This window comes from Venturia canescens, chromosome 3 (assembly GCF_019457755.1).
Source record: "Venturia canescens isolate UGA chromosome 3, ASM1945775v1, whole genome shotgun sequence".
NCBI lineage: Eukaryota > Metazoa > Arthropoda > Insecta > Hymenoptera > Ichneumonidae > Venturia > Venturia canescens.
Window position 1 is genome coordinate 16,451,310 of NC_057423.1, and position 27,127 is coordinate 16,478,436.

Genomic DNA, 27,127 nt, shown 5'->3' on the forward strand with positions numbered 1-27,127 from the left:
AGAGCAGCTAAGTGCTACACTACAGTCTAAGTGCGTCTTTTCTATAGGAGTGGAAGCTCTGCTGTGTTATTAATTGCGAGTGGCGGTCATTTTTCGTTGGCCACGTGTGATAGTGCTCTCGGATGAGAAGAATCTAGGCGAGAAGAAGAAGAGGTGTGATAGTGGATGAGGCTATCCAATCCATACCAAACAAAACATGTAAGTATAGAATCGCGATTCTAACATCAATAATTTATCAACAAATGTGAAAACCTACAATTTTCGTTGTATATTTGTTCACGTTTTGAGGTTATCTATGCGTTGTAATTATTCAACCTAACTCTAATTTTCAAGCGTGATTTTTTGGTCATCATTTGACAGTGAGGAAAAAAACATTTTGCCTACGCGGGGAAATGCAACAATGGTGACAAAAAATTTCACCTCGAATTTTCAACAGAAAAAATTTTTGGTACCGGTTGACTGACAATGAGCGGAACAATAACATATAAGAATGAAACCATGTTTCCCATTTTCCTGTTCGGACAGAATTTTTTTCGCTCGAAAAAATTACTCAAAGCTTTATTTTCATTTTGCAAGTTTACAAACGACATTTTGGATAATTCATTTTCGGCAATTTGAGAAATTAACAAATAAAAAAAAATTCGTCTAATATGATTCACATCGATTTAAACACTACTCTTCATCATTTTTTTCAATTCTCATCAACAGAAAAGAAAGTGATTATTTAATATTTTATTAATAATACTTTTACATAGGGCTGACGATAAAATTTCACCAGCAAAAAGAACAAAGACAAATAGTGATCATGAGGAGAGAGAAGACGAGTTCAATAAGGTGGAAAAATCGCTGAGTCAAGTGGCGATTACTGCGGTCATTAGCACCCACAGCGCGGGAGGTTTGTAATATACAATAAGTTATATTCAATCGGTCAAGCAGGATATACTTTTAAATTCGAGTATTATTCAAAACAAAATTAAAATTGATAGGTGCTGGGCCCTCTTTTATGGAAAACTCCATGAATAGCGATGGGGCTAAAGATAGCTATTCCGAGAATAGCTGCGATGATAACTCCGATGAAGACTCTGAGCAGGACGGTGATGACGATATGTCGAGGAAAATAAAAAAAACGCTTTTATTGGATGGGCAATTTTTTGTAGTTGACCGAGAAAAATCCAGTTTAACAGGAGCAGTCTTGGCATATTGCAATTCATGTACTGTTCCGAAATTGCTATCAGGATCGTTTCGATCAACGTCAAACTTCTCTTCACATCTTAAGGTAGGTAAATTAAAATTTGCCTGTGCACTAAATTGGTAAACGGGGCTTTGAAGCAGACAAATCCAGGTTCATATGGTATTTTTGTTTCGTGTATACGATTTTTTTGCACCTGCAATGTCAATTTTCCATTCGCCAGGCTTTCGCGATATTTTTAGTTTGCCAAGTCGAGTGCTGGACGGAATCATTAGATAGGGACAAAATCCTTAAAGAGAAAATCTTAGCTTTCTCTTCCCCTTTCTAAAAATATTATGCGTTCCCATTCTCCATGTTATCTAATTGTTTCTCAAATGAGGTTATGAGGCCTGAGATACATTGTAGGCAGTAAAAAGTTGTATGTTTTTGCTTTTCAAGTCCCTCAACTTTTGGAAAATTTTTTTTAACAATACTACTCGTTACTTCTGAAATTTATCAAAACATATTCTGATAAATTGAGACATTCTTGTATTGAAAATTCGTGAAAATTTCGACTTAGTTTTGAATTTTGAACAATAAACTTATCACCGGATGTTTTATTTTGTAAGAAGTTTCTCGAATTATATTCAAAAAGTTACTTCTGCAAAATACTTTTTTTTGAATTTGTTGTGGAACTTTTTACCTATTCTCCCAAGTTTTATGCGATCTTTTAATACATTCCGAGAATGTATTATAAATTTTGTTTTTGGCAAGAATGTAGGAAAATTGCTTTAAGTCGTGTTAAATCATTCGAAGAAAATCCTTATGGATCATTGCTCTTTAGAAAGTTCGATAATAATTTGGAAAAAATTTCGGTATTACTCGTGAGTTTTTCACTATATATACAGTCTGTCTAGAAACTTATAATCACCGAATAGACATCTCTAATTATGTCGAAGTGTGATTTTTACTTGTGACTTTAAAATATAGTTCAATGAAATCTTGAAACGGATTTTAAATATTTTACTTGGTCTTTTAGAGAAAGCATCAAGAGGAGCACGCGCGATATAAAGAATATGTACGTCTCAAACGTCAAGGTCGGGTAACTTCGATCATCGATAGGAGACGTTGGTCGTGTCTTTTCGATCAAAACAAGTTCGAGGAAAACGTCACCGATTTCATCTTGAAATTCATGTTACCATTTAGAGTTGTGGAGGATCCAGGTTTTAGAAAAATTTTTGATGGTAAATAATGAATTTAATATTTCAGGGAAGACCCATTTTGTAAACACCCCGGATAAAAAATATGAAAACACCCGTCGAAATTTTAAGTCACACGAAACGATAGATTGCTTTGTGAAGTAAATAAATATCCAAATTCCGCAAAAGGCGTTCTGAAGAGAAAATATTCCGGTTCAGTTTTTTTTCACACATGTTTTACGATTTGTGTTTGACTTGGTACGCACTTTTGAATGTTGTCGTTTTTTTCCGGATGTTAAAAATCAGGTTAACAATTATACTTGTGGAAAATTTTTCAAATTCTTTTTCACAGGACAAGTGAAAGGGGCAGCACAAATTTCAATTTAGTTTTTCTCAAAGAACTCTTTTCAATTAAACGGGTATGAAAATTCAAATTTCAAATTTCGTGGTCAAAGTTCAACAGCATGTTTATGAATATTTATGTTTGGAGTTTTTTTTTAATTTTACACTGACAAGTTCCCTTGAGTTTCGTGCAATTTTTTGCTCAATTATTTGAATTTTTCTAAAAAAAATACCAAGTTCCCTTGAGTTTCGTGCAATTTTTTGCTCAATTATTTGAATTTTTCTAAAAAAAATACCATGTTTAGAAAGTGCGGCGTAAGCAAATTATGAGGTTCCGGATAAATTGTTCGAAGGATAAAAAATTTTCAAATTTCCGACTGTTATATATTTTTTTCCCTGCAATATTTTTTGGTAATCTTCTTCGTGACCACCTCATGTAGATTTCGGTTTTGAAAAATAATTTTATTTCCTCTGATATTTCATTTGGAAAAAATGGATTTTAAGCTAGGAAAATAGTGCTGAGTTGATAAATTCAAATGGTTCATAGATTTCAAGATCCAAAAAGGTGATTCCCAAATAAAACACCTGACGCGCTACACTCTAGGAAAGAGAGTCGAGGAAAATTTATCTATAACGATGAATGAAATCCGAGATCAACTGAGACTCTTGATTAATGAAGGTGGCTTGGTTTGTACCACAGCTGACGTGTGGACAGGAGGAGCGCGCCGGTTTTTGGGAGTCACAGTCAGCTGGGTGAGTACATTTTTGGTCTGACATGTTAATATTTTATATTGCACTTTCCTACATCATTTCATCCAAGTGGTTTTCAGCATAATTTCTTCAAAAATCGTTAGAAATTTGTATTTAAAATAATTCTGATTTATTTTAAATTCAACCTTTTTTTAAATATTTTTCAGAATAATGTGTAGATCGTTAAAGCATTCATATTGTTTTTCTATATCAGTCCCCATAAATAATGTATCGTAAGACCAAACAATCAAGTTATAGTAATATGTATATTACTTAATTAAATTACATTCAATTCAAATATAATATTAATATTGAATACTCAATATTTTAATTTTTAATATTTTATTATGTTACATATACATATATACCGACGATGAACATTTGGTATTTTTATAGATTGAACCTAAAACATTGACAAGAAAGTCGGCAGCTATTGCCTGCAGAAGATTCCCCGGCACTCATTCTTTCGACGCTATAGCAAATCTCCTCTCCAGTATCCACACATCGTTTGGATTGACCTCAGAATCCATAAGAGCAACGGTTACAGATAATGCCAGTAATTTCGAAAAGGCCTTCAGAAAACTGGGCATCGAAGAGTTGGATAAAGTTCTACCGGGTAAGTGCGGCGAAAAATCAGCGTTCTTTAATTTATTCTTCCTTAGCACTACACTACAACCTACACTGCAGTGAAAAGTCAAAAGAAAAGGAGATACGAAAATGGGTGTTCCTAAAACGGTGTTTTGAATGTGTTTAATTTCATTTATAGAAGATGAAGTTCAAGGTGAAGTTCAAAGTATCGATACTGACGATATCAACGCTATCGAAGAGTACTCGAATCCAGAAGACGAAATTGATATCGAAGAGGAATTCAGCGAGGAGTGCCAAAAAATACTACCTAGGCATTGCAAATGTGCTAGCCATACCATGAACTTGATTGCGTCTACTGATGTTCCAAAAGCAATAGCTCGAAATGATCCATTGAAACGAAAGCACAACTGTGTTTTGAAAAAGTGTTCATTACTCTGGAAGTTGCTACGTTCTCCAAAAAAACGAGAAACTTTGAAAACTGAACTCGGAATTGCAATTCAACGGCCAGTCGTAACTCGCTGGAATTCGAGCTACGACTGCTTCAAGCAATTACTCGGCATCAAGGCGAAGCTTATTGATAAAAATATGGAAGGCCTAACACAACCTTTCACGGCTGGAGATTTCAACTACTTAGAAGAGTATGTGCGATGCTCAACTCCGCTTGCAAACGCTATCGATCTTTTGCAAGGAGACACGTGTTATTATGGAATCTTATTACCAACACTAGTATCTATGAGATATCAACTTAACGAGCTATCGAATAGCGATGATGTGACTTTCTGCAAACCGCTGATCAAAGTCATGATTGATGGTATTAACAGGCGATTTGAAAAATTGTTCGACTTCACAGAGCTCAATGTTGATGCGGCAATTGCTGCTATCTCCCATCCGCGATTCAAAGGTCGTTGGCTAGCTCAATTTAATGAAGATCAACAGAGACTGATCCATCGCCGGTTCGTAGAAGCTGTTTCTTTAGAAACGCTTACCGAGGCACGCATTCCGCTCGATGAAAATCAAGATGACGAGTTTCAATTCGGGCCCTCTGCAGAAACTATCGCCGAATTTGAACCATCTTTGTCTCAAGGAGAAGTGAAGGCAGAAGTGACCCGGTACTTAAAAAGCAAGGAGACCCAACTTGTTATGTTAGAAAAGTTCCCGAATATTCGGAAAACTTTTCTAAAATATAACACCCCATTGCCGTCTTCTGCTCCGGTGGAGAGACTATTCAGTTACGCGACGATGATGAATATGCCGAAATTCAACAGGATTAGCGAAGAACATTTTGAGCAAAGAATCTTAGCTAAAGCTAATCATAAAAAAAAATATATTTAAATGGATTCGTTTGTTACGAGAATATTCCTGGCTACCTATGTATTAATATAGTAATGTGTAGAAAATAAATATGAAGATTCAATGGGAATAATTTGCATTAAATCAATAAATTCAATAGAATTCATTCCGGTTGAATCGTTAGATCTAATGTTGTATTGGAACTTATTTCCATTGAGCAAATCAATTCAATTTTTCAATGAAAATCATTTTCATTGAACCATTGATTTTAATGATTCAGTGGAAATAAATTCCATTAAAACATTAGATTTAATGATTCAATGGAAATATTTTCGATCGACAAATTAAATTCAATTATTGAATGGAAATTACTTTCATTGAAGCATTGAATTCAATGATAAAATGAAAATTATTTTCATTATGAATTGGAAAAGTAATGATTAAATGCATTGATTTTTCATTAAAAAATTTGCAACCCTGCTTGAAAGATCATCTCCAACGAAATTTCTGGAGACTAAAACAACTGTACGAAACGGTAGCTGTTCTGTAAGTAGAAAAAGTGACCACTTCTTTCACTTTTACCAAAAAATTGTATTCAATTCGAGTGTCTGTGAATGAGGATTGAACAAAAATTTGAAAATGTACAACATCTGACATGAAATGGATAATAGTTACGAAAAACAATAATTTTCTTGAATATTTTTTGACCGAGATCAAAATTTATTTTCGTATTATTTGAAATTCGTATTGTGTACAATTGTTGCTAAAAAAATTTGTAAATTGGAAATTTGTGATGCAAATTTCAATATACTTGTCCCATGACATTTTCATAAAAGAATATAATGAAATGTTGGTCGTTATAAAAAACAAACTTTTACATAGTATGAGAAAAACGAAAATCACCAAGCAATTGCAGTAGTAGTAATAGCGGATCAATAATAGTAGTAGTTGTAGGAGTAGGTTACTGTTAAAGGAAAAGCAAGATGATCTGTATATTCTTATCATGTGTGCAGGTTTCCCCGATACATAAAAATCGAGGTTCCGTTCAATGAAATTTTGAGTTCATTGAAGCGCTGGAGGAGGCAGTGTCTTCCACCATGCCCAGATACTTTGAGATCAATGGCGTCTCAACTGCTGCAGCCCGAGAACCGGAGACTGCTTGAATATGATCTCGGGACAATGGCGAGCTCAACGATTTTGGACAACGAAGGGAACTTACATTTACTAATATACGATCCACAGTTTGTAACCGAATTCGCGTTGGTCACGCACATTTTCATCGACGGTACCTTTCAAACGACGCCTAGACTAAGAGGTGTCTACCAACTAGTATCGATTGTGGGAATCAAATATGATCATGTAAGAATTCTTTGTAACAGTAAATGTTCATTTCTTTGCTGTTTTCTCATATGTATGTATTATTATAGGCAATACCAGTATTTAATGTCAAGAAAAACGGAAAGCAGCTATATTGCTGTTTTAAATAAAGTTAAAATCGACATCATCAATAGCCAGACTATAACGGTGGTGATAACGGATTATGAGCAGGCGTTAAGGAACGCGTGCAGAAATGCTTTTCCTCATGCACGCATTGCTGGATGTAGCGTTCATTACGACCGAGTACTTAAATATTTTTGACAAATATAATTACATTGAATGTTTTATCGATAGTCATTTTTTACATATTTTCATATTTCAGGCTGTGCTTAAAAAAGTCAAAACACTGCGGTTGACACCTTTAATTAGGCACGATGAGGTTGCAAAATTGTTTTTGAAAAAAATAATGGCTCTGGCATATTTACCAGCGACGATGATCTTGGAGCAATATGCATTTTTAAAGAACAATTTGCCAACTCCATTGCAGAGATCGCTTAGAATGTTTCTACAATATTATGAGCGCCAATGGTTGGGAAAGGTCAAGCCCGCTGGCTTTAACGTTTTCCGACTATCTCGGAGAAGGAACAATGTTATCGAGTCGTACAATAGTATTCTAAAAGCAAAAATAGGACAACACCCGTCAGCGTGGACGTTTATTGGTAAAATCTTATTTTGCACACTACTTGATGTTGATCGGGAATAGAAAATATGACTCACGTTTGGTCTCTGAATGCCTATTAATGACAATGTATATATCACTAGACCAACTCATCAAAATGACATCGAATGCTAGAGATGACTTGGAAAGTTTAAAGGCAAATAAACGAATCAGCCGACACCCCCGTTACGAGACGGTCTTCAGGCGAAGACAATTAACTAACGGTATGTTTCGAACATTTATTTCATTCGATATAATAAGATACTGGAACTTGATTTGTATACCAACCAATGACAATTCTACTAACGAAAATTAAAATATGATGTCAAAAATGATCCGGAGATTAATAAGATTTGTTAATTAGCGTGGAACAAGCTCGTCTCAAATGAGATCACGGCAACCAATTCCTCGACCTTACTGCTGGGCTCAAAGGTCATTTGAGCCAAACGCTGATGCGGCTACCGGAGGAGAATTTTGAGAGGCAGGAACAGTTGGAAGAAGGTCCTGAATTCATCGCACAGAGTAAGGCAAACATTCATATTGAATCTAGTAAATAGAAAAATAGCGATAGACTTAAAACTTTAATGATAGCTCTAATGAGTTGCAAATAAATTGAAAAAAAAAATTGTAGAATTTTTACTCGATATCATGACTTTAAACTCTCGCTCAAAGCTTAATATAAATCAGTACATTAGTAACGACATACATTTTTCTGAACCTTTCCAATAGATCAAATTTCATACTTTCTGCGTGTCTTCTATATATCTTCACTTTCAGACAATTAATATTTCAATACTCTGATTCAAAATGCTGAGAGGCAAAGAAATAAAATTTTAGCGATCAAAAATGGAATGTTTTATATATATATCCAATAATTTGGAAATTAAAAAAAACGTATAAAATACCCAACTATTTAGACAAGCGGCAGCATCTTGATGCCAAGTACTAAAAAATAGTTATACCAACGAAGGCAAATCATACTACGAATATATATTCGAGATTTTGTTATATCCAATGGAAAATATGTGTTCAATTTCGAATGTGCAGGGTAAAAGAAATCGTGCGAACAATTGAAAGGCAAAAAAACGCGTATATCCAGTCTTTTAATACTTGGCGTCAAGCCGCTACCGCGTGTTTTGATTAAAAAATTTAATTGCTAAGGAAATTGAGTTAAAATCAGAATATCGAGCTGCAATTTCGCAGACAATTCTTCTCATCTATTTCCAATCGATCTAGGTCTATCGAGAGACTCAAGTGAATTTACAATAACGACCATTCCAATGTATATGTTGTGACCGAAATTTCCTTCAACCTGGTACTTGATGTCACAAAATCTCTCTCTCTATTTCGCCGATTTAATTTTTCGAAAAATAATTTCGTGGGCGCCAGTCGCAAAGCGACTCGACCAAAAAGAGAGAAAGATGATTTACCAGCGTAGTTCAGCGGGAAGGGTGGGTAAATTGAAAGTCATTCCAATATTTACAGTTGAGATTTATTCCTTACGGGATTACACTTACCGCGACGGAGAATTATTCTAATTTTCAATGTACGGGAGGATCGCGAAACACGAGGGGAAAAAGTCACGAACTCACACTCACTCTTACTCTCTGATCGGAAAAACTACACACATCACAAAATTCTATCGAGCCCGTCCTTTCTGTCGCGGATCTACTCGCGGTCAGAAAATTTACTATTGTTGGAAATTTCGATATTAAAGAAACTCGGGATATCAGAAAAATCACCAAGCCCCCGTTATTCGGTTACTTGGCCGGGCTGTTCTCCCGTCGCACGCGTACGCGCTCCCGATCCACTCGTACTTTCTCACTCACTCTCGCACCAAGGTTCCCGACCTTTTCCCCACGGTTACTTCCGAAATGTTGACGACACGACTCGTGAGAATTTTCGTACGCGGCCACGGGAATTAACTGTTTTCTTTTACGCAACGAATCAATATGAAAGGAAACCCACTTCGCGATAATAGAACGCAGGCACCGGAAAAATTAAGCAAACTAAAGCTTCTATATCAGCGCGGCGAAATCGTCGCCGTGGCCACAATTTGTCGAGCCAAAATCAAATAGACGGGATCTGTTACAAAATAATTCTTCCCGTTAACAATAACTATGGTTTTTGTCAAACAGACAACAATATTCGGGATTAATATTTGCGAGAGCTCACTGAACCAAACGAACAATGAAAAGGGGTAAGAATCACGGTATTACACTCTCGGGATCACACGTCCTGCTCGCTCGATATCCTACGAAATTCTGCCGAAAGCGATCGATACTCGTTACGCGGTGGTGTCACTCCTCTCTCTCCCCTCTTGCTTCGATCTTTTCTCGCCCTACATCAGGTGCGACACATCAATCTTTCTAGTCGGGCGTTAGACGGGGCCCCAAATTTCACGGGAAAAATTGTTTGATGATATTATTTCGATGATAATAACCCCTAGCCCGAACATGCGATGACTATGAATTTACGTAACGGGAAGAGAGAGAATAACTTCTTTAGATTTGTGACTCGGGTATCGCGAATGAGATTCAATTTCAACAAAAAAGGTCAAACGCCCCTCTTAACGGGACTCCCCTGAAATCTTCGCTTCGATTCTTTCCTCGAAATCTCGAGAATATTCCTTCGCAGGTATTATGCTGGTGTGAGTGTCCACGCTGTCCGGGACTTCGCGTACGAGCCCCGCTCGAAGTACGCCGATGTTTAGAGCCTCGTTTCTCTGCCCTCCCCTCTGGCTTCACTCGGACTATCCGACGGGAGTGATCTCGGGCGGGAAAATCGATGATAATGCTCCAATAATTGAAATATTCCGAAGTAACAACGTTGAGTTCTTCCCCTCTGGCTTCTCTCTCGCTCTCAGCCCCTTTCTCTCCAATGTTGCTTCCCAAGAAAAATTAAAATAAACCGCGTGGTAATAAATTATTATTTTCCCTGTCATTTTCTGCCTTCCAAAAGTTCTACGTGGTCGATGCGTGGCCGCGACAACGAGCGAGGAGGACGGGATGCCGGCTCGACAATCCTTCGTCTCACGAACATGTCATTTGTGACGATAATGTAAAATAAAATCGTCACAATGTATATATGCTTACGGTAGCCTTTATTTGGAAAATTTTTTCGTCTTCTTTATGAACTTGCGATTTTTTAGATACAAGGTTAAGAATTGATGAAAGACCGCTAGATCCCGATACTGATATTGAATAAATCCTCAATACGCTCGAATTTTGTTATTTAATTAATATGGAATTTATAGAAATGAACAGTTATATTTTTTCCTCATTACAGTATTGCTTGGAAAATTTTGCAACTTGGCTCACTTCTTGCTTACTTTAATAGGTATCTCTTGAATAATATACAGACTTTTTTCTCGTTTTCAATATTAAAAAATTGTCATTTTGAATGTAATTTGTTGATGATTAATATTAATTATTCATAATTCGGAAAACATTGCAGTTGTATGATTCGAATCACAATCAATTAAGGTTTCTCAAACAATGTGGATAAAGATTAAGAATAACGTTCATTTTCCACAGCGTTAAATGATTTATTTTATTTTCCAAAAAAAATGAGCTGACAGTTTCGAATTAAATGTTACATTCAAAACTTGAATGCATCTATCATTTTTTAATAAAGAGAATATAAGCGGACACCGAATTTTTTTTTCTTCGTGAGGATATAATCTAAGCTCTAAATTGTTTTGAAATATCGATTGCGATTTATTAAATATCGTACTCGTCTATTAATTGTAGTAGCTAACCAGTTGTATCGTTAACAGCTCCAAAAATTTCCATAAGCTTCAAGCTATTTTAGTATATAATCTATTGTATATTGTATATAATATACGAGATATTTGAAATCTGATCGTTATTTCATTGTATCGTTTTTAAACTTTTAAAAGTAGTTTTGTAAAGGTTTGAAGTTGAAGCAAAATTTAAAAAATTGAGTTATCAAAGTGGTATAACTATGAAATATATTGATTGCAATTTGTATTATATTATACGCTAAGAATTGTTAACAATGCCACAGGAAGAGAAATACAGTTGAAGGATGTGGACTAAAAATAATATTTACTTTGTATTATATACGAACTATAAAAAACTGTAGCCCATTGAGAGAGCACGAAATTAAAAAAAATAAAGGCCAGCGTCATGTAGGCATTTTTATTTGAGTGGGCTAGAATATCCATTTTAATTTTTTATAATTCGCATGGGAAATTCATACTGTACACCTAATAACTATATATCTACTTATTAATCCGATTGTTTCTAGTTGAGGATCCAGATTATGACCCGATACCCGTTGCTATTGAAAACGAAAATGAGCCGGCGTTCAATCGTGGTGAGTAATAATGATATTGAACATCGGTTTAATTTATACGGACGTGGGTTATAAATATCAATCTTTTTTTTTAAAAAAAGACCCAGTAATTTTTCTTGCCTATCTGAAAACTGTTTATTGTCATATGTGTATGATATTTTCTAGATCTGAATCCAGCTGACGAGCCAATGATCCCCATAGAGATCGTAAACGACGAAAATGAGCCGGCTTTCAATCGCGGTGAGTAATAATGATATTAAACATCGGTTTAACTTATTCGGACGTGGGCTATGAATATTAATCTTTTCCAAAAACCAAAAGACCTAGAAATTCTTCTTGTGTATCCTAAAAGGTGTATATTGACATATGTGTTTGATATTTTCTAGATCCGAACTCCGATGATGCAGAGATGATCCCCATAGTGATCTCAGATGACGAAAATGAGCCGGCGGTTAATCGTGGTGAGTAATAATGATATTAAGCATTGGTTTAATTTATATTGACGTGGGCTATAAATATCAATCTTTTTCCGAAAAAAAGAAGACCTAGTAATTTTTCTTGCCTATTTGGAAGCCGTTTATTGACATAGGTGTTTGATATTTTCCAGATCCGAATCCAGCTGACGAGCTTATGATCCCCATAGAAATCGTAGACGAAGATGAGCCGGTGTTAAATCTTGGTGAGTAATAATGTTATTAAGAATTAGCTTAAGGTAACTCCTGTACTGCATGCTAGTCAAATGAGTGCTATATTTTCAAAACACTTTTAGACCAAGTTTAACGTACCGATTAAATGTATTGTTAGTGAATTTGTATTACAGCATATCTTATTAAGATGTAAAAATATTAAAAACGCTAGTTTTGCAAAACCATCAACTGATAAATGCAAATTTCCACGCTAACACATTTTCACTGGTATTTTTCAAAGAATTATCTGCGTTTTTTGATCGATTTTATTGCACCAAGTCTCATTTTGTTCCTCAACTGATCCTCTACGAATTCACCACGTAGATTTTCCTTTAAACTCATTCCTTCAGAAATTATGAATGAAAAAGTTTTTTCACTTAATGAACAATTAGCTGCAACAGTAAAACGATCAAGTTAAAAAAACAACTACATGGTGGATTCATAGAGGACCAGTTGACGAACAAAATGAGACTTGGTGCAATAAAATCGATGAAAAAAGGCAGATAATTCTTTGAAAAATACCAGGTGAAAATGTGTCAGCGTGGAAATTTGCATTTATCAGTTGATTATTTTTGCAAAACTAGCGTAACACATATTTAAACATAATTTGTATCGATCCAATCGACGTCGAATTTTGTGAATAATACCAGAGGATCCTGAAAGTCTGAATAGAATCGATTTTCTTATAAGTCTCTGCCACCATAGAGTAACAAATTACTAGCTTTCATGTGATTTTTTTTTCATTTAAAAGCTTCTTAGAACCATTTAATAATGTCAAAATTTGGAGTTACTAATAAAATACTTGTCTACCGATTGTTATCATAAATTTTAGTGCTGCACGTAATTCAAGGGGTAACTTTTTTCAATTCATTAGAAAATACTTGGCCTTGAATTGATATAATAAATTTTAATGCTGCACGTAAATTAGGTGGAATTTTTTTCAATTTCCTACTCTTCTCTAAATCTACTATTCGGTCTGCAAAAATATTCAATTCAGTAGAGAGATACAGAGAAGGAGAGAGAGAGAGAGGACGGATATAAAACGCCGGGTATTGAAGCGTGAAATTGGTTCGGCAGTAGTTTCAACTAATAGAATTGTTTTGAAATATTGACATTCGTATTTTGCTCATATTCTTGGTTTTTTTCGCACCACATTTATGTTGTGTGTTAACTTTATATTTGCGAACTATTTATGACATACGCTGATACTTTTCTATTTTTTACAGCACCAAAATGTGTCGTGTGTTTGGAAAACATCGTGACCCACGGATTTGTTCCGTGCGGTCACGCCTGCAGTTGCCTGAAGTGCGCGACAATCCTGGGCCAAAAAATGATTAAAAAATGCCCTAAATGTCGGGCGGAATTCACGCAATTCATTGCGATTTTCAATGAAACTCCGTAAAAAGGAGTCATTTATTTTCTTAATAAAGTTCTACAAAAATTTTTATCCTGATTATTTCCAAATCCTTCCTTTACAATCGTAAACAGGTATTCATGAGGTTGCATTAGGAGATTCAAAAAAACCTCAAGATAATTTCATTCACGTAGTTTTTTTTAACTGCATCAATAATAACTTCCATTGACTTACCATCCTTCTCTGTGTATATATATTAAAGTATTAAAAGGTCGCAACCGTAGTTTCAAATGATTTTCTATTTTTGCATTGTCAATAAATAAATTTAAAAAAATGTTTAACTGTGAAAAAATATGAGATCTATTGTAACATATACAGTGAATGAATTACGTTTCCTGTAGGAATTCTGAATTTTGGAAATAAAAATAAATGAGATCATTTTCTAACGTAGCCAAGTACAGTGAATGAATTAAGATTCTTGTGGAATTCATTCGTGTACACTTTTAGCCCTAATCCCTCACTTATTCAGAAAAATTGTCCAGCAAACGTTACAGAGCAATAAAGGTTTCTCGAATGATTCTGCAATTATTAAGAGATTATCATCTGTTTTTATGCTAGCTCGGATTATAAACTTAAAACAGTTTACGCGTACAAGTGCATGCATTGTATCTATACGATGAACTGCACAAACTCATTTTCAACATTACACACAAGCTTGGCGTGCATGGTTTTCAATCGGAAGCTCGGGAAGATACAATTGTTCAAATTTACTATGAAAACAATAATTAATTAGAATTGTATGAACGAGTGTGAAAAAAACCGATCCCCCAATAAAATAAGAGGGGCCCTGTTATATAATGATTTGGTAAACAATACAGATGGGTGAAATTTGTGGATAAAATTGAACAATTAAACGAACGGATAAAGAAATGAAATCAATCAATCCCTTTATATGCCTTTATCTTGTACGGATAGATACGGCCATTCTTTCATGCCCATAGGCATTTTAATTTATCCACGCGTCACTTTCACTCGTTTGTCCGTACACTCTTTTTTTTACCAAATGGGCAGATGATTGGATGAATTACACAAGTATTGAAATGGATGAACAAAGAAGTAAGCTGTGTAAACATTGATTTGAGAAAAGAAAACGCGTTGAATACGAAACATTTGGAGTAATGAATTTATCAGTTAAACTAGTCAAGAATAGATATTTTTCTTTGTGTACACAGCGCGGGATCTCACGTCGAACTACTCAATAAAATAGTTGGATGGAAAAGGGATGGCAAATTAAAAAACAATTACATGAGAGGATCATCAAGTTTTTTTCAAATATATGGACGGATGAGGCATTCCTTCGCCGAGCTTCCGATTGAAAACCATGCACGCCAAGCTTGTGTGTAATGTTGAAAATGAATTTGTGCAGTTCATCGTATAGATACAATGCATGCACTTGTACGCGTAAACTGTTTTAAGTTTATAATCCGAGCTAGCATAAAAACAGATGATAATCTCTTAATAATTGCAGAATCATTCGAGAAACCTTTGTTGCTCTGTGACGTTTGCTGGAAAATTTTTCTGAATAAGTGAGGGATTAGGGCTAAAAGTGTACACGAATGAATTCCACAAGAACCTTAATTCATTCACTGTACTTGGCTACGTTAGAAAATGATCTCATTTTTTTTTATTTCTAAAATTCAGAATTCCTACAGGAAACGTAATTCATTCACTGTATATGTTACAATAGATCTCATATTTTTTCACAGTTAAACATTTTTTTAAATTTATTTATTGACAATGCAAAAATAGAAAATCATTTGAAACTACGGTTGCGACCTTTTAATACTTGGCGTGCCTTTTGTACTTTTTGAAGTTTTAATATTTACTAATTTCACTGCTTTTTGAGAGACGTGACAACTATATAGGAACCATATGTCATTCACTGTATTTGGCAACTTCAGAAAACGATCTCATTTTTTTTTATATTTTCAAGTTTTTTATTGATAATTATTGGAAACTACGGTCGCGACCTTTTAATAATTAGCGTTCTTTTTTTACTTTGTCAATTATTTTTTTTTTAACTTAGCTTATTTTTTAGAGGCGTGACAATATTTACTTAAGAAAAAAAATACATTCCTCGTCTTCGACGAAAATTTTTAAAACGATTTGTTTCAAGTTGAGTGCTTTTCTCTATGTGCCAAAAGCAATCGACACAGCCAATTTTTCTATGTAGACGGACGAAAACTGTGTTGGGATTGAAAAAGGATTCGACGCCAATGAAATTGGATAAGTTTAATTTCACTATATATTTTCGGAATACAAAAAAAAAGGGGGGTTGTTTTCATTACAATGTTCCGTGGAGGACTGGACTGTTCGCTGTGACTCGGCTCGGTTGCCGAAGTCGACCGCTCGCCCGAGAGCGTCGCTCGCGTAGCTATTACGAACGCTATACTATATTCAGGCCCGCAATTCAATCGCAGACAAACTGTGCGGTTATGTTCATGTGAGTTGAAACCTTTTACAAGCAATAATGGTGACGATTTTGATTATCCATTCAGCAAATCGAATTTTCCAATGAAAGATTGGGAAATTCCTATGCAATGGGATGAAATTTTCATTTTCTATTCCTTTTTTTGAAAAGCTCCACTTGTTTACTTGGAAAAATGATTTTTGAAACTATCTTCTTCTCATTCATGGATTCCATGTTGACATGGATACTGTCAATGGTTTGCAATGTCCAAGGAGATGTTTCCATGGTATTCAATGTCTAAGACCACAGCTTTATGGTTATTGTTGTCCAGTAATATTTTTTCATGGTCTTCTGTAACGTCTGAACCTGCCTCGTCAATGTAAACTATTAAATCGCAGATCTAGATATCGATAACTATGAGGAAATATATCGTAAACCATTGCACCGTTTACCTAAATATCGGAAAATATAAAATTGTCGAATATATATTGAAAAATACGAAGGCATCCACCTAGACATCGAAAACCCTATAGTCGCCAAACTAGACTTCGAAAACTACAGAGCCGACGACCTAGATATCGAAAACCTTAGAAAAACTCACCACCTGGACATCCAAAACCATGGAGGAATATACCTAGACATTGAAAAATATGTAGATACATACCTAGACATCGAAAAGTATGGAGTCATCGACCTAGATCACGGAAATGATGAAGAAATATACCTAGAGAACAAAAACTATGGGAACTCAGACCTAGCCATCGAAAACTGTGGAACCATCAACTTAGACCACAAAAACCATGGAGAAACATACCCAGACATCGAAAACCATGGAGGAATATACCTGAACCACGAAAACCATGAAGGAACATGTCCAGACATTCAAAACCATGAAGGAATATACCTAGACATCAAAACCCATGGAGGAATTATCCTAGACCACGAAAACCATGGAGAAGCATACTTGGACATCGAAAACTGTGGCGCCGTCGACCTCGACCGCAAAAACCATGAATAAACATGCCTAGATATTGAAAACCATGGAGGAATATACCTAGACATCGAAACCCATGGACGAATTATCCTCAACCACGAAAACCCGAGAGAAACATACCTGGACATCGAAAACTGTGGAGCCGTCGACCTCGACTACGAACACCATGAAGAAACATACCTAGACCACGAAAACCATGGAGGAATCTACCTATACCGAGACAACCATGGAGGAATATACCTGGATGACGAAAACCATGAAGGAACATGCCTAGACATTGAAAACCATGAAGAAACGCACCTAGACCACGAAAACCATGGAGGATTGTACCTAGACCACGAAAACCATGGAGAAACATATCCATACATCGAAAACCATGGAGGAATATACCTGGACCACGAAAACCATGAAGGAACACGTCTAGACATTGAAAACCATGAAGGAAAATACCTAGACATCAAAACCCATGGAGAAATTATCCTAGACCACGAAAATCATGGAGAAACATACCTAGACATCGAAAACTGTGGAACCGTCGACCTCGACCGCGAAAACCATGAAGAGACATACTTAGACCACGAAAACCATGGAGAAATATACCTTAGACATCAAGAACTATGGAGAAATACACCTGGACATTAAAAACTATGGAGAAATACACCTGCACATCAGAAACCATAGAGGAATATACCTACACATCGAAACCCATTGAGGAATTATCCGAGACCACAAAAACCATGGAGAAACATACCTGGACATCGAAACCTGTGGAGCCGTCAACCTCGATCGCGAAAACCATGGAGGAATATACCTAGACATCAAGAACTATAAAGAAATACACGTGGACATGAAAAACTATGGAGAAATACACTCGCACATCAGAAACCATGGAGGAATATACCTAGACATCGAAATCCATGAAGGAATTATCCGAAACCATGAAAACCATGGAGAAACATACCTGGATATCGAAAACTAAGGAGCCGTCGACCCAGACCTCGATAACCATGAAAAAACATACCCAGACGACGAAAGCCATGGAGGAATATATCTGGACATAAAAAACCATGGGGTCGTCCACCTAGAAATCGAAAATCGCGATAGAATGTACCTAAACCTAGTCCTCCAAAACCCATGAGCTATCGCCCTAGACATCCTCGAAAAATCCAGCGGCGTCGACCAGAATTTTATTTTTTTTTATTTTTATTATTTATTATTCAATGTTATTCGTATTATTCAATTTTTTTATTTTATTATATTATTATCATTTTATATTATATTTTGTATAATATAATATATATATTATATTATATATATATATATATTAATTATAATAAAATATTTATTATAATAATATTTTATTATTAATTAATATTAATAAATGAAATATATATTATATAATTATGTACATATTTTATGCGCAAACCAGGAGCTGGTATTGCCCCCGCTGTGCGCCCATTCTCTGTCTCTCTCGCTCGGCGACGCAGAAGGAGAGGGGGTAGCCGCGTTGTTCAGCGTAGTACGTGACGTAGAGTGTGACAAAAGTAAGAAATCGTGCAAAGGACGTAAGTCCAAATGTAAACAAGCGTAACTTACGCCCCTCTGTCTGTAAGAAAATGAAAATCCCGAAATGATGGATTTTAAATCACTAACGTTACATATCTCAGGATCTACTGGACGGATTTACTTGCAACAAAGACCAATGGAAAGAGAAAAATCGAAAAAAAATCGTCACATATTTTCAAGTTCTTTTATGAAATGGTTTATTTGTGAGAGCCATTTGAAAATTCTGTGACGTCATAAAACCGGCATATTCGCGTATATAAGAGTAGCGGCAGGGCTCGCGCTGGCTTTTCTTTTGCGCTGCAGTTTTTCCTTTTAATACTTGGCGTCGAGCCGCTACCGCGTCTCTTGATAATAATTATTATAATATATATTATTATTAATATTATTATTATAATAATGTATATATATATATATTGTAACGAAACGCTCTAGCCGACCTGGCCTGAACGTCGCCACGCGTCGGTTCGAGCAACCTTAATAATAATAAGGAGCAGGTATGAAGGAAACGCGGACACCGTGAATTTATGAAAATAATAAAATAATCGAGTTTATTCAATTTTTATCGATATTTACAAAAATAAAGGAGATTTAGCGCTTTGGCTCGCGGAAAATAAAGTTTGTATTTTTATTTTAATATTGTCTTGCTTTGTTATATCGGATCTGGCGAGAAAAGGACCCGAAAGACCCGAAAACGTTGCAAATTCTCTGTCTGAGATATTTTTTCAATTTCTCAATTTCCGAATTTTAATTTGTACAAAAACAACAAGAATCCTATTTTAATTTACTTATCGCGTTCGCTCTAGCTTATTTGATTTGTCTTAAAAGAAATAAAACTGAAAATCAATGTCCTATTCGCGGTACTTAACTTTTTCAATATCGTGTTACGCTTAAAAATAATGAATCCAAGAGTATTTTACGTTTATACAATTTTTTCATTTGTTTTGACTCGATATAATTTTAATTTAATTTATTGCCTCTTGGATTTTCGTTAATTGGGTTAGATCTCCTTGAAAGACCAGTTCGGACTAGGTCTTTATCAAAATTGAATTTAAAATAAATTTTCATTAATTAAGACAAAATTATTACAACTCTGCTCATATGAATCATAAAATGGGATAATTGAAGTTACGTGAATAGGCAAGGAAAGCGTGGACCACAGGCTCTGGGATTGAAACGTCACCGAATCGCTCCGAGATCCTGTGCATCCACTAGGTTAGGTAATTTACCGTCCACGGGCTCTGGGATTGAAACGTCGCCGAATCGCTCCGAGATCCTGTGCATCCACTAGGTTAGGTAATTTACCGTCCACGGGCTCTGGGATTGAAACGTCGCCGAATCGCTCCGAGATCCCGTGCAACGGAAATTTGGAAAAAGCTAAGGGTGGACCCTGGACTCTGGGATTAATACGTCGCCGAGTCGCTCCGAGATTCCAGGCATTCAGAATAATTTGGAAAAGGTTATGAATGGACCCTGGACTCTGGGATTGAAACGTCACCGAATCGCTCCGAGATTCCAGGCATCCAGGATAATTTTAGGAAAGGAATTTATGTGTCTTGAGCAGAGTGCTTGGTTAGTAAGAGAGAGAGGTCCGACTTGATCCTATAGGCAGGGAGAACTGTCTGCTGAATGAGTCGCGCAGCGCTTCTTATACCCGTGTCCCCACCATAAAATTCTCGAGCGCCGAGAATCTCCGTTTTCGCTCGGTTCTGCGCACCTTTCTGTAACGCCTACTCTGATTGGCCCGTTGCCATGATTCACGCTCGCCCGTTGGTCGAGCGGGCTAACATACGATGCGCGGACTACCGCTTTTCTTGATTTACAGCTTATTACGATGTTCAACAACAAAAACTTCGATTTGATCCGTTATTATTTAATTTCCTTCATTTTTTAACATTGTTAGTTGTTTTAATATGATTCGTAAAATTGTAATCGCTAAAAGTCACGTACGCGTCCTATAGCCCATCGACGCTCTCCCCGCGCATGCGTCGTAGTCGCTTTTTACATTTTTCATTGTGATTGTTTTTTATAATATTAATTTGACTTGTGATCATTTTTCTTACATTCGTGTTATTTTTCTGATGATTTTGATCGTAATTACTTGCTCGGGCGACTTAAAATAACAAATTACGAAAAGAATTAATTTCGGTAAAATATAGCGCGGCGAAGTTCAGAGCGGTGCCGGTTGCCCCGCTCGGGCTCATGCCTACCGGCCTAAGATGGCCGCCATCTGTCAATAACGACGAGCGTGGTCGCCGCGATGTTTTGTCCGCGATCTAAAGATCGCGGAGTTTCGTTAGTTTCGACGGGCTCGGGCCGTCGCGCGAGTGTTTCGTCACAATATATATACACATTTAATGTACGGAGTATGTCGTATCCCACGTATCATTCGCTGATTCACAGCTGCTTTAAATTGTTTTTTAAATTTCATTATAAACTTTGAATTTTGTTTCAAAATCGTTCAAATTTTTTCCGTCTTATAGAATTTTTCCGTTCCTTGTCTCTTAATCCGTTCATAAGGTATCGAATTGGAGCTGATATTTATTTCATTTCTCTCATCGCCAGCTCTTTCATGATAACAAAATATTTTCGTCCCTGATCTTTTTTCTTCCAGTATTTCTTTGATAAACACCTTATGAAGATGCGGGCTTAAAATTGTGGTTGCAAACCATGTTCCTCAGAACTGATTCCGAATATACTCATCATAACATTTGCCTTGCACGAAATATTATTCCTCGTAGCATGCTACATTGCAATTATCGTTTTCTGCATTTAATTTTATTGAAAAAAATAGAACATATTTTCAAAATTCCATCTAATTAGACGAATTAGCCGAATAAATAAAATTAGAGAACATAATTAGAAATAAGTTCCATTTGATTGTCACGGTTGTGAATTTCGTCAATTCCCGTTCTTGTCTTTGTCTATTTCATAAAGCATCTGTTCGAGCAAGTCTAAATCCTATGAAATTTTGTATTAGCTCGCGTTGGATTCTTTTTTAATAGTCAATGCTAAGATTGACTATTAACATTAACATTATCTAACAGCTTAAAATAAAAATAACTCTCAACATAAATTGTGTACGCAAATTTTGGTATAAAATTATACTCATTTTCTTCAAATGGGAAATGATATCATCGTTGGATGCACGTTGTCTTTCTCCCAGTTGTTTTCGTTTTAAGTTTCCGTAAATTCTGAAACAGCAGCAAGTAATCAAGACGGTGTTCAGATTTTCATAGGTCATTCCAATCAAATTATTTCGGAGTTTTGATCGTTCGAGGTAGTAACCTTTCGGAGTTTTGACCTATCGTGGTTTGATCTATCGAGATTTCGTATTTCCGAGTTCTGATCATCTTAACCATTTATGTGTGGATATAAATGCATGAACGTTTATCTTATTAAACTTAATTCGATATTTTTATTTTCGGAAATTTTCACTGTATGAAATTTAACCCATCCGGAACCCAAATTTCTAGTCAGACAATTTTTCGGAATTTTGGACTTTCTGGTTATAGGTAGTCGATAGTTGTTTTCGTCTTATGGTTTTCATGTCAAAGTTTTATTAATCGGTCTTTTGATTTCTATGGTTATATTCCTGGGTGTATTTTTAATTTCGGTTTAATAAGAAATCTGTTGACAACATTTTGGTATTACAAATTTTCAGAAGTAAATCGAGTACTAGCCAGCAATTTCGAAATTTTGAGCTTTCTGATGATTTTAACTTCGAAATTTCAATCCCGCCCCGTCCACGAAACAGTGACTGACGACAGACAAACGTGTCAACATGTAAAATTTCGGCATTCTGGATGGAAAACTATTTCAGAAAAGTGAAAAAACTCATTAGATCCCAGAAAAATCCTTTGGCTCAAGTCGTTAAACTTGATGCGCTTCCGAGCACGAGCATTCAGATTCGTAAAAGTGTGGACAATATTATTGGTCACGGTGGTAAAATTGTACAATTGCGTGTGCAAGGTTTCACATTAAAATCACAGTCTCCGGATAATGTTGGTCAACTGAAAAATTCCAATGTAATGATCATTCTTAATATTTATGTAGTTCCTGGAAATGGGAACATCTGTATAGACAATATCTTGACAAAGACTGACAACGTTTTTTCCAAACCGATGGAATCGAAAAAAATGGGACTCTTTCGCATCCTTGAATTTTTTGATAAAGTCACTATCGTTTCTCCAGAAGACGTTTTGCATAAATGCATCGGAATGGAGGTGAACGATTGTTACTATGCAGTGACAATGTTGCATGACTAAAACGTGCCGAAACTCGCTGCCGTTGTTTTGCCATCACTCGGCCGACGTTTGCCCAACCGTGTATATGCACACGCATAAGAACAAAGAACTAAGCGAGCAGTTGAGTGTCGCATCTTTTAATTTCGATCATATATTGAAACGTACTTGATTTTTCTCGTTTCTTTATGTAATTGAGTTAGGACACGACAGAGGGTGTTAATTAATGGAGAAGTTGTTGAGTGTAGTGTTATACGAAATCATCATCGTTTATTCAGACTCCCCTGTTGATGTTGATGATACAGTAAAGAATTTACAAACAGTTCGTGTGTTTTAATTTATTTTGTTTTGTGCGTCGTATGTTTTACCTAGGCTCGCTTTTACCGATATATCGCGGTCCGTGTCTGAGTATTACAATTGTTTCGCAAGGTATCGCGTCGGTAATTGATTTTGTCGATCTTAACGTGTGCTAGTTTGTGGGTCGCCCACGTATTTCCAGTGGCGTGCCAGTCGCAAGATTTCGTGACGACTGGTCGAAGTGAAGGCTTGAACAATATGGCGGCTCGTAGTGATCGCAAGTGCGTGAATGTGTTTACGTGTCGAATTACTAAATTTGTGAATTTGATACTCGCAAATTTTATAATGATGTTTTTGTTCGTGAGTGTATTTTAAACGACTATGTGCGATGTTTCGTCCCGCTCTCCGTCTGTGTATCGGGATGGTGAGCAGTGGTACCTGTACCCAATGTTCTCCTGTATATTTTTTTGTATTCGTTTCTTCTTAAATTCAGTTATCCTCTTATCTCCCGGGTCTATTAATCCAGGAACTCCTTCCTTTTAATTCTGTACGAGTACTCGTCAGGATTTCCTTTATTGCTCTCCCGAGTCCCCAATCTCCTTTTGAGGTTATGTGACGCTGCTCCGATCCCTACTTTTGAGCCAGGCCCCTGGGCAGCGTTCTTAACCTTTCGGGATATTTGTTAATCAATTCCGCGTATTAATGCCTCTTGAAATCCCCTAGCAGGTCTCAAGGGGTTGCAGCCATCAACGTGAAGGAGTTCTGGAGCGACAGAACCACAGCGAGGTTCAATCCTGTGTAAGTATCCCTTCTCACTATGTACCAAATGAGTTCTTCTGACCAGTTTAGTCGGACTCAGTCTGGTCGCCCGAGCCTCTTCACTCTGTATCAGGAGAAATTGATACAGTCGTGCTTGTGTGAGACTGGCTCCGATCCTTGTTCGCTGGGTTTTCCTTGGTGCGCAGTCACTGGACTCAGCCTGTTCACAAAAGCTTTTCGCTCAGTCTCGGAGGGTTCCTTGACTGTCGTGCTTAAGCGTGACAGAGTCCATTTCTTCTACCCTGGTTACTACCCTGGCGATGAAAAGTATAGTACTTGTCGAAGGACAAGTGGAGCTCCTCATCGCTTTATCGCTCTTCCTTATATTGCCTATGACAGCTTGCTCTGCTTGTGAGCAAGCTTTGTTTAAATTCGCCCTCTTACAGCTAATTTATTAACTAAATAATTTATTGATATCATGATTATTATTAATATGGTTTATCTTGTTCCCAGGTCTATTGCTAGATGGCATCGGCGGTGTCAGTTGGGGCTTTGGCACTGAGTGTGCCGTTACAATATTTTTGGTTTAATTTATCGATATAATACGAAAAACATTCATATCGATTAACGTTATCGGATTTTCACATCAATAATATCCGGAAACAATACAAAATATGTATTTTATATAGTATGTATAACAAGATTTGCATTGTCAATAAATTAATTTTAAAAAATTTGAATTATGAAAAAATATGAGATCTATTGTACCATATACAGTGAATGAACTAATGTTCTTGTGGAATTCACTCCTGTACATTTTTAGCCCTAATCTTGTTAGCGGGGTGATGAGATAGAGTTGTTTTTGTGTACTATGAGCTATGAGTTATTGTTACTGTATGTCTAAATAGGAAATCAGAATTTTGGAAATAGAAAAAAATGAAATGATTTTCTAACGTAGCCAAGTACAGTGAATGAATTGAGGTTCCTGTGGAATTTATTCGTGTACACTTTTAGCCCTTATCACTCACTTCTTCAAGAAAATTTTCCAGCAAGCATCACAGAGCAACAAAGGTTTCAGAATGATTCTGCAATTATTAAGAGATTATCATCTGCTTTTAGGCTAGCTCAGGTTATAAACTTAAAACATTTTTCACAATATGATACAAAAACCTTTTATAAAGAAAAGCGCAAATACGCATACAAGTGCATGCATTGTATCTATACTAGGGTGCTTCAAAAAAAATCGATTTTTTTTTTTTCGTGGGCCGAAGAGGGATGTTAGTACATGTAAAAAAAGTGACTTTCCCAAAATTTGAGATTAAAAAAAAAATATTTAGCGGTCCCTCAAACGACTTTTCTATGTTTTTTCCTATTTTGAGGAAAATCATCATGGAAAAAGTCTTAAAAAGTCATGAAACGTTATGTAAACATAAAATGCACTTTCTTTGTTGAATAAGTGAAATATTGTGAACATAAAATACATTGGAATAATGCGCTGAACATCAGTATACTACACAATTTCATTGCAAAATTATGTTATATGTTTTTTAGGGTGCGTCAAAAAAATCGATTTTTTTTTGTGGGCCGAAGAGGGATGTTAGTACATATAAAAAAAGTGACTTTCCCAAACTTTGAGATTAAAAAAAATATATTTAGCGGTCCCACAAACGATTTTTCTATGTTTTTTCCTATTTTGAGGAAAATCGTCATGGAAAAAGTCTTAAAAAGTCATGAAACGTTATGCAAACATAAAATGAACTTTCTTTGTTGAATAAGTGAAATATTGTGAGCATAAAATACATGGAATAATGCGCTGAACATGTGTATTCCAGTATACTACGCAAATTCATTGCAAAATTATGTTATATGTTTTTTGAATATTTAGCTCGGAAATAATTTTTCTCTGCGCTGAATATGAAGCATATTTTTCCCATGTTTTTTGCGAAGCCCCTAGCTCATGTAGCTGTTGAGCTTTGTCCTTGTCGTGGTCACAGTAGCTCTGTTTATATTGCTTGACGGTCTACAATGTAACAAGTACAAGTGCACTAGTACGAACAAAAATGTCATACGAACAGAAAAGTCATTTGAGGGACCGTTTAATTAATGATTTTTTTTTTCAACACAAAGGTAAAGTTTCATGTATTCAAGGGAGAAGTGCATTTTATGTTTGCATAACGATTTATGATTTTTTTCATGACGTTTGTCCCCAAAACAGGAAAAAAAATACAAAAGTCGTTTGAGGGACCGTTATATATTTTTCAAAAGATCTGAAAATTTGAGTAAGTCATTTTTTTTACATGTACTAACACCCCTCTTCGGCCCACGAAAAAAAAAATATCGATTTTTTTTGAAGCACCCTCATCTATACGTTGTACTGCACAAATTCATTGTCAACATTACACACAAACTTGGCGTGCATGGTTTTCAAAGGAAGCTCGGGAAGAGACAATTGTTCAAATCTACTATGAAAACAATAACTAATTAGTATTGTATGAATGATTCTGAATAAAAACCGATCGCCCAATAAAATAAGAGAGGCCCTGTTGTATAATGATTTGGTAAACATTATAGATGGGTGAAATTTATGGATAAAATTGAACAATCAAATGAACGGATGAAGAAATGAAGTGCCTTAATCTTGGACGGATAGATACGGCCATTCTTTCATACGCATACGCATTCAAATTTATCCACGCGTCACTTTCACTCGTTTGTCCGTACACTCATTTTTTTACCAATTGGGCAGATGATTGGATGAATTACACAAGCACTGAAATGGATGAACAAAGGAGTAAGCTGTGTAAAAATGGATTTGAGAATAGAAAACGCGTTGAATAGGAACCATCCACGCGTCACTTTCACTCGTTTGTCCGTACACTCATTTTTTTACCAATTGGGCAGATGATTGGATGAATTACACAAGTACTGAAATGGATGAACAAAGGAGTAAGCTGTGTAAAAATGGATTTGAGCATAGAAAACGCGTTGAATAGGAAGCATTTGGAGCAATGAATTTATCAGTCGAACTAGAGTCGAGAATGGATATTTTTCTTTATGTACACAGCGCG

The 27,127-nt window shown here is 35.9% G+C and overlaps 3 protein-coding genes across 3 annotated transcripts in view; 2 read left to right on the forward strand and 1 right to left on the reverse strand.

Annotated features, from left to right (window-relative positions):
* LOC122408304 (transposon Tf2-1 polyprotein) overlaps positions 1-27,127 on the reverse strand; it is a 240,796-nt gene that overhangs the window by 180,083 nt on the left and 33,586 nt on the right. The gene's annotated exons all lie outside the window — the stretch shown is intronic.
* LOC122408305 (uncharacterized) lies at positions 63-5,503 on the forward strand. Its single transcript, XM_043415013.1, has 7 exons — positions 63-198; positions 756-895; positions 987-1,276; positions 2,208-2,412; positions 3,257-3,462; positions 3,856-4,075; positions 4,226-5,503. Coding segments are annotated over exons 1-7 (2,217 nt in total). The 5' UTR covers positions 63-196; the 3' UTR covers positions 5,380-5,503.
* On the forward strand, positions 5,818-13,821 carry LOC122408310 (uncharacterized). The gene is made up of 11 exons (XM_043415023.1): positions 5,818-5,883; positions 6,351-6,696; positions 6,765-6,957; positions 7,037-7,373; positions 7,477-7,596; positions 7,737-7,894; positions 11,645-11,713; positions 11,858-11,932; positions 12,079-12,153; positions 12,300-12,371; positions 13,605-13,821. The coding sequence occupies exons 6-11, from the start codon at positions 7,825-7,827 to the stop codon at positions 13,778-13,780; spliced, it is 537 nt and encodes a 178-aa protein (XP_043270958.1). The 5' UTR covers positions 5,818-5,883; positions 6,351-6,696; positions 6,765-6,957; positions 7,037-7,373; positions 7,477-7,596; positions 7,737-7,824; the 3' UTR covers positions 13,781-13,821.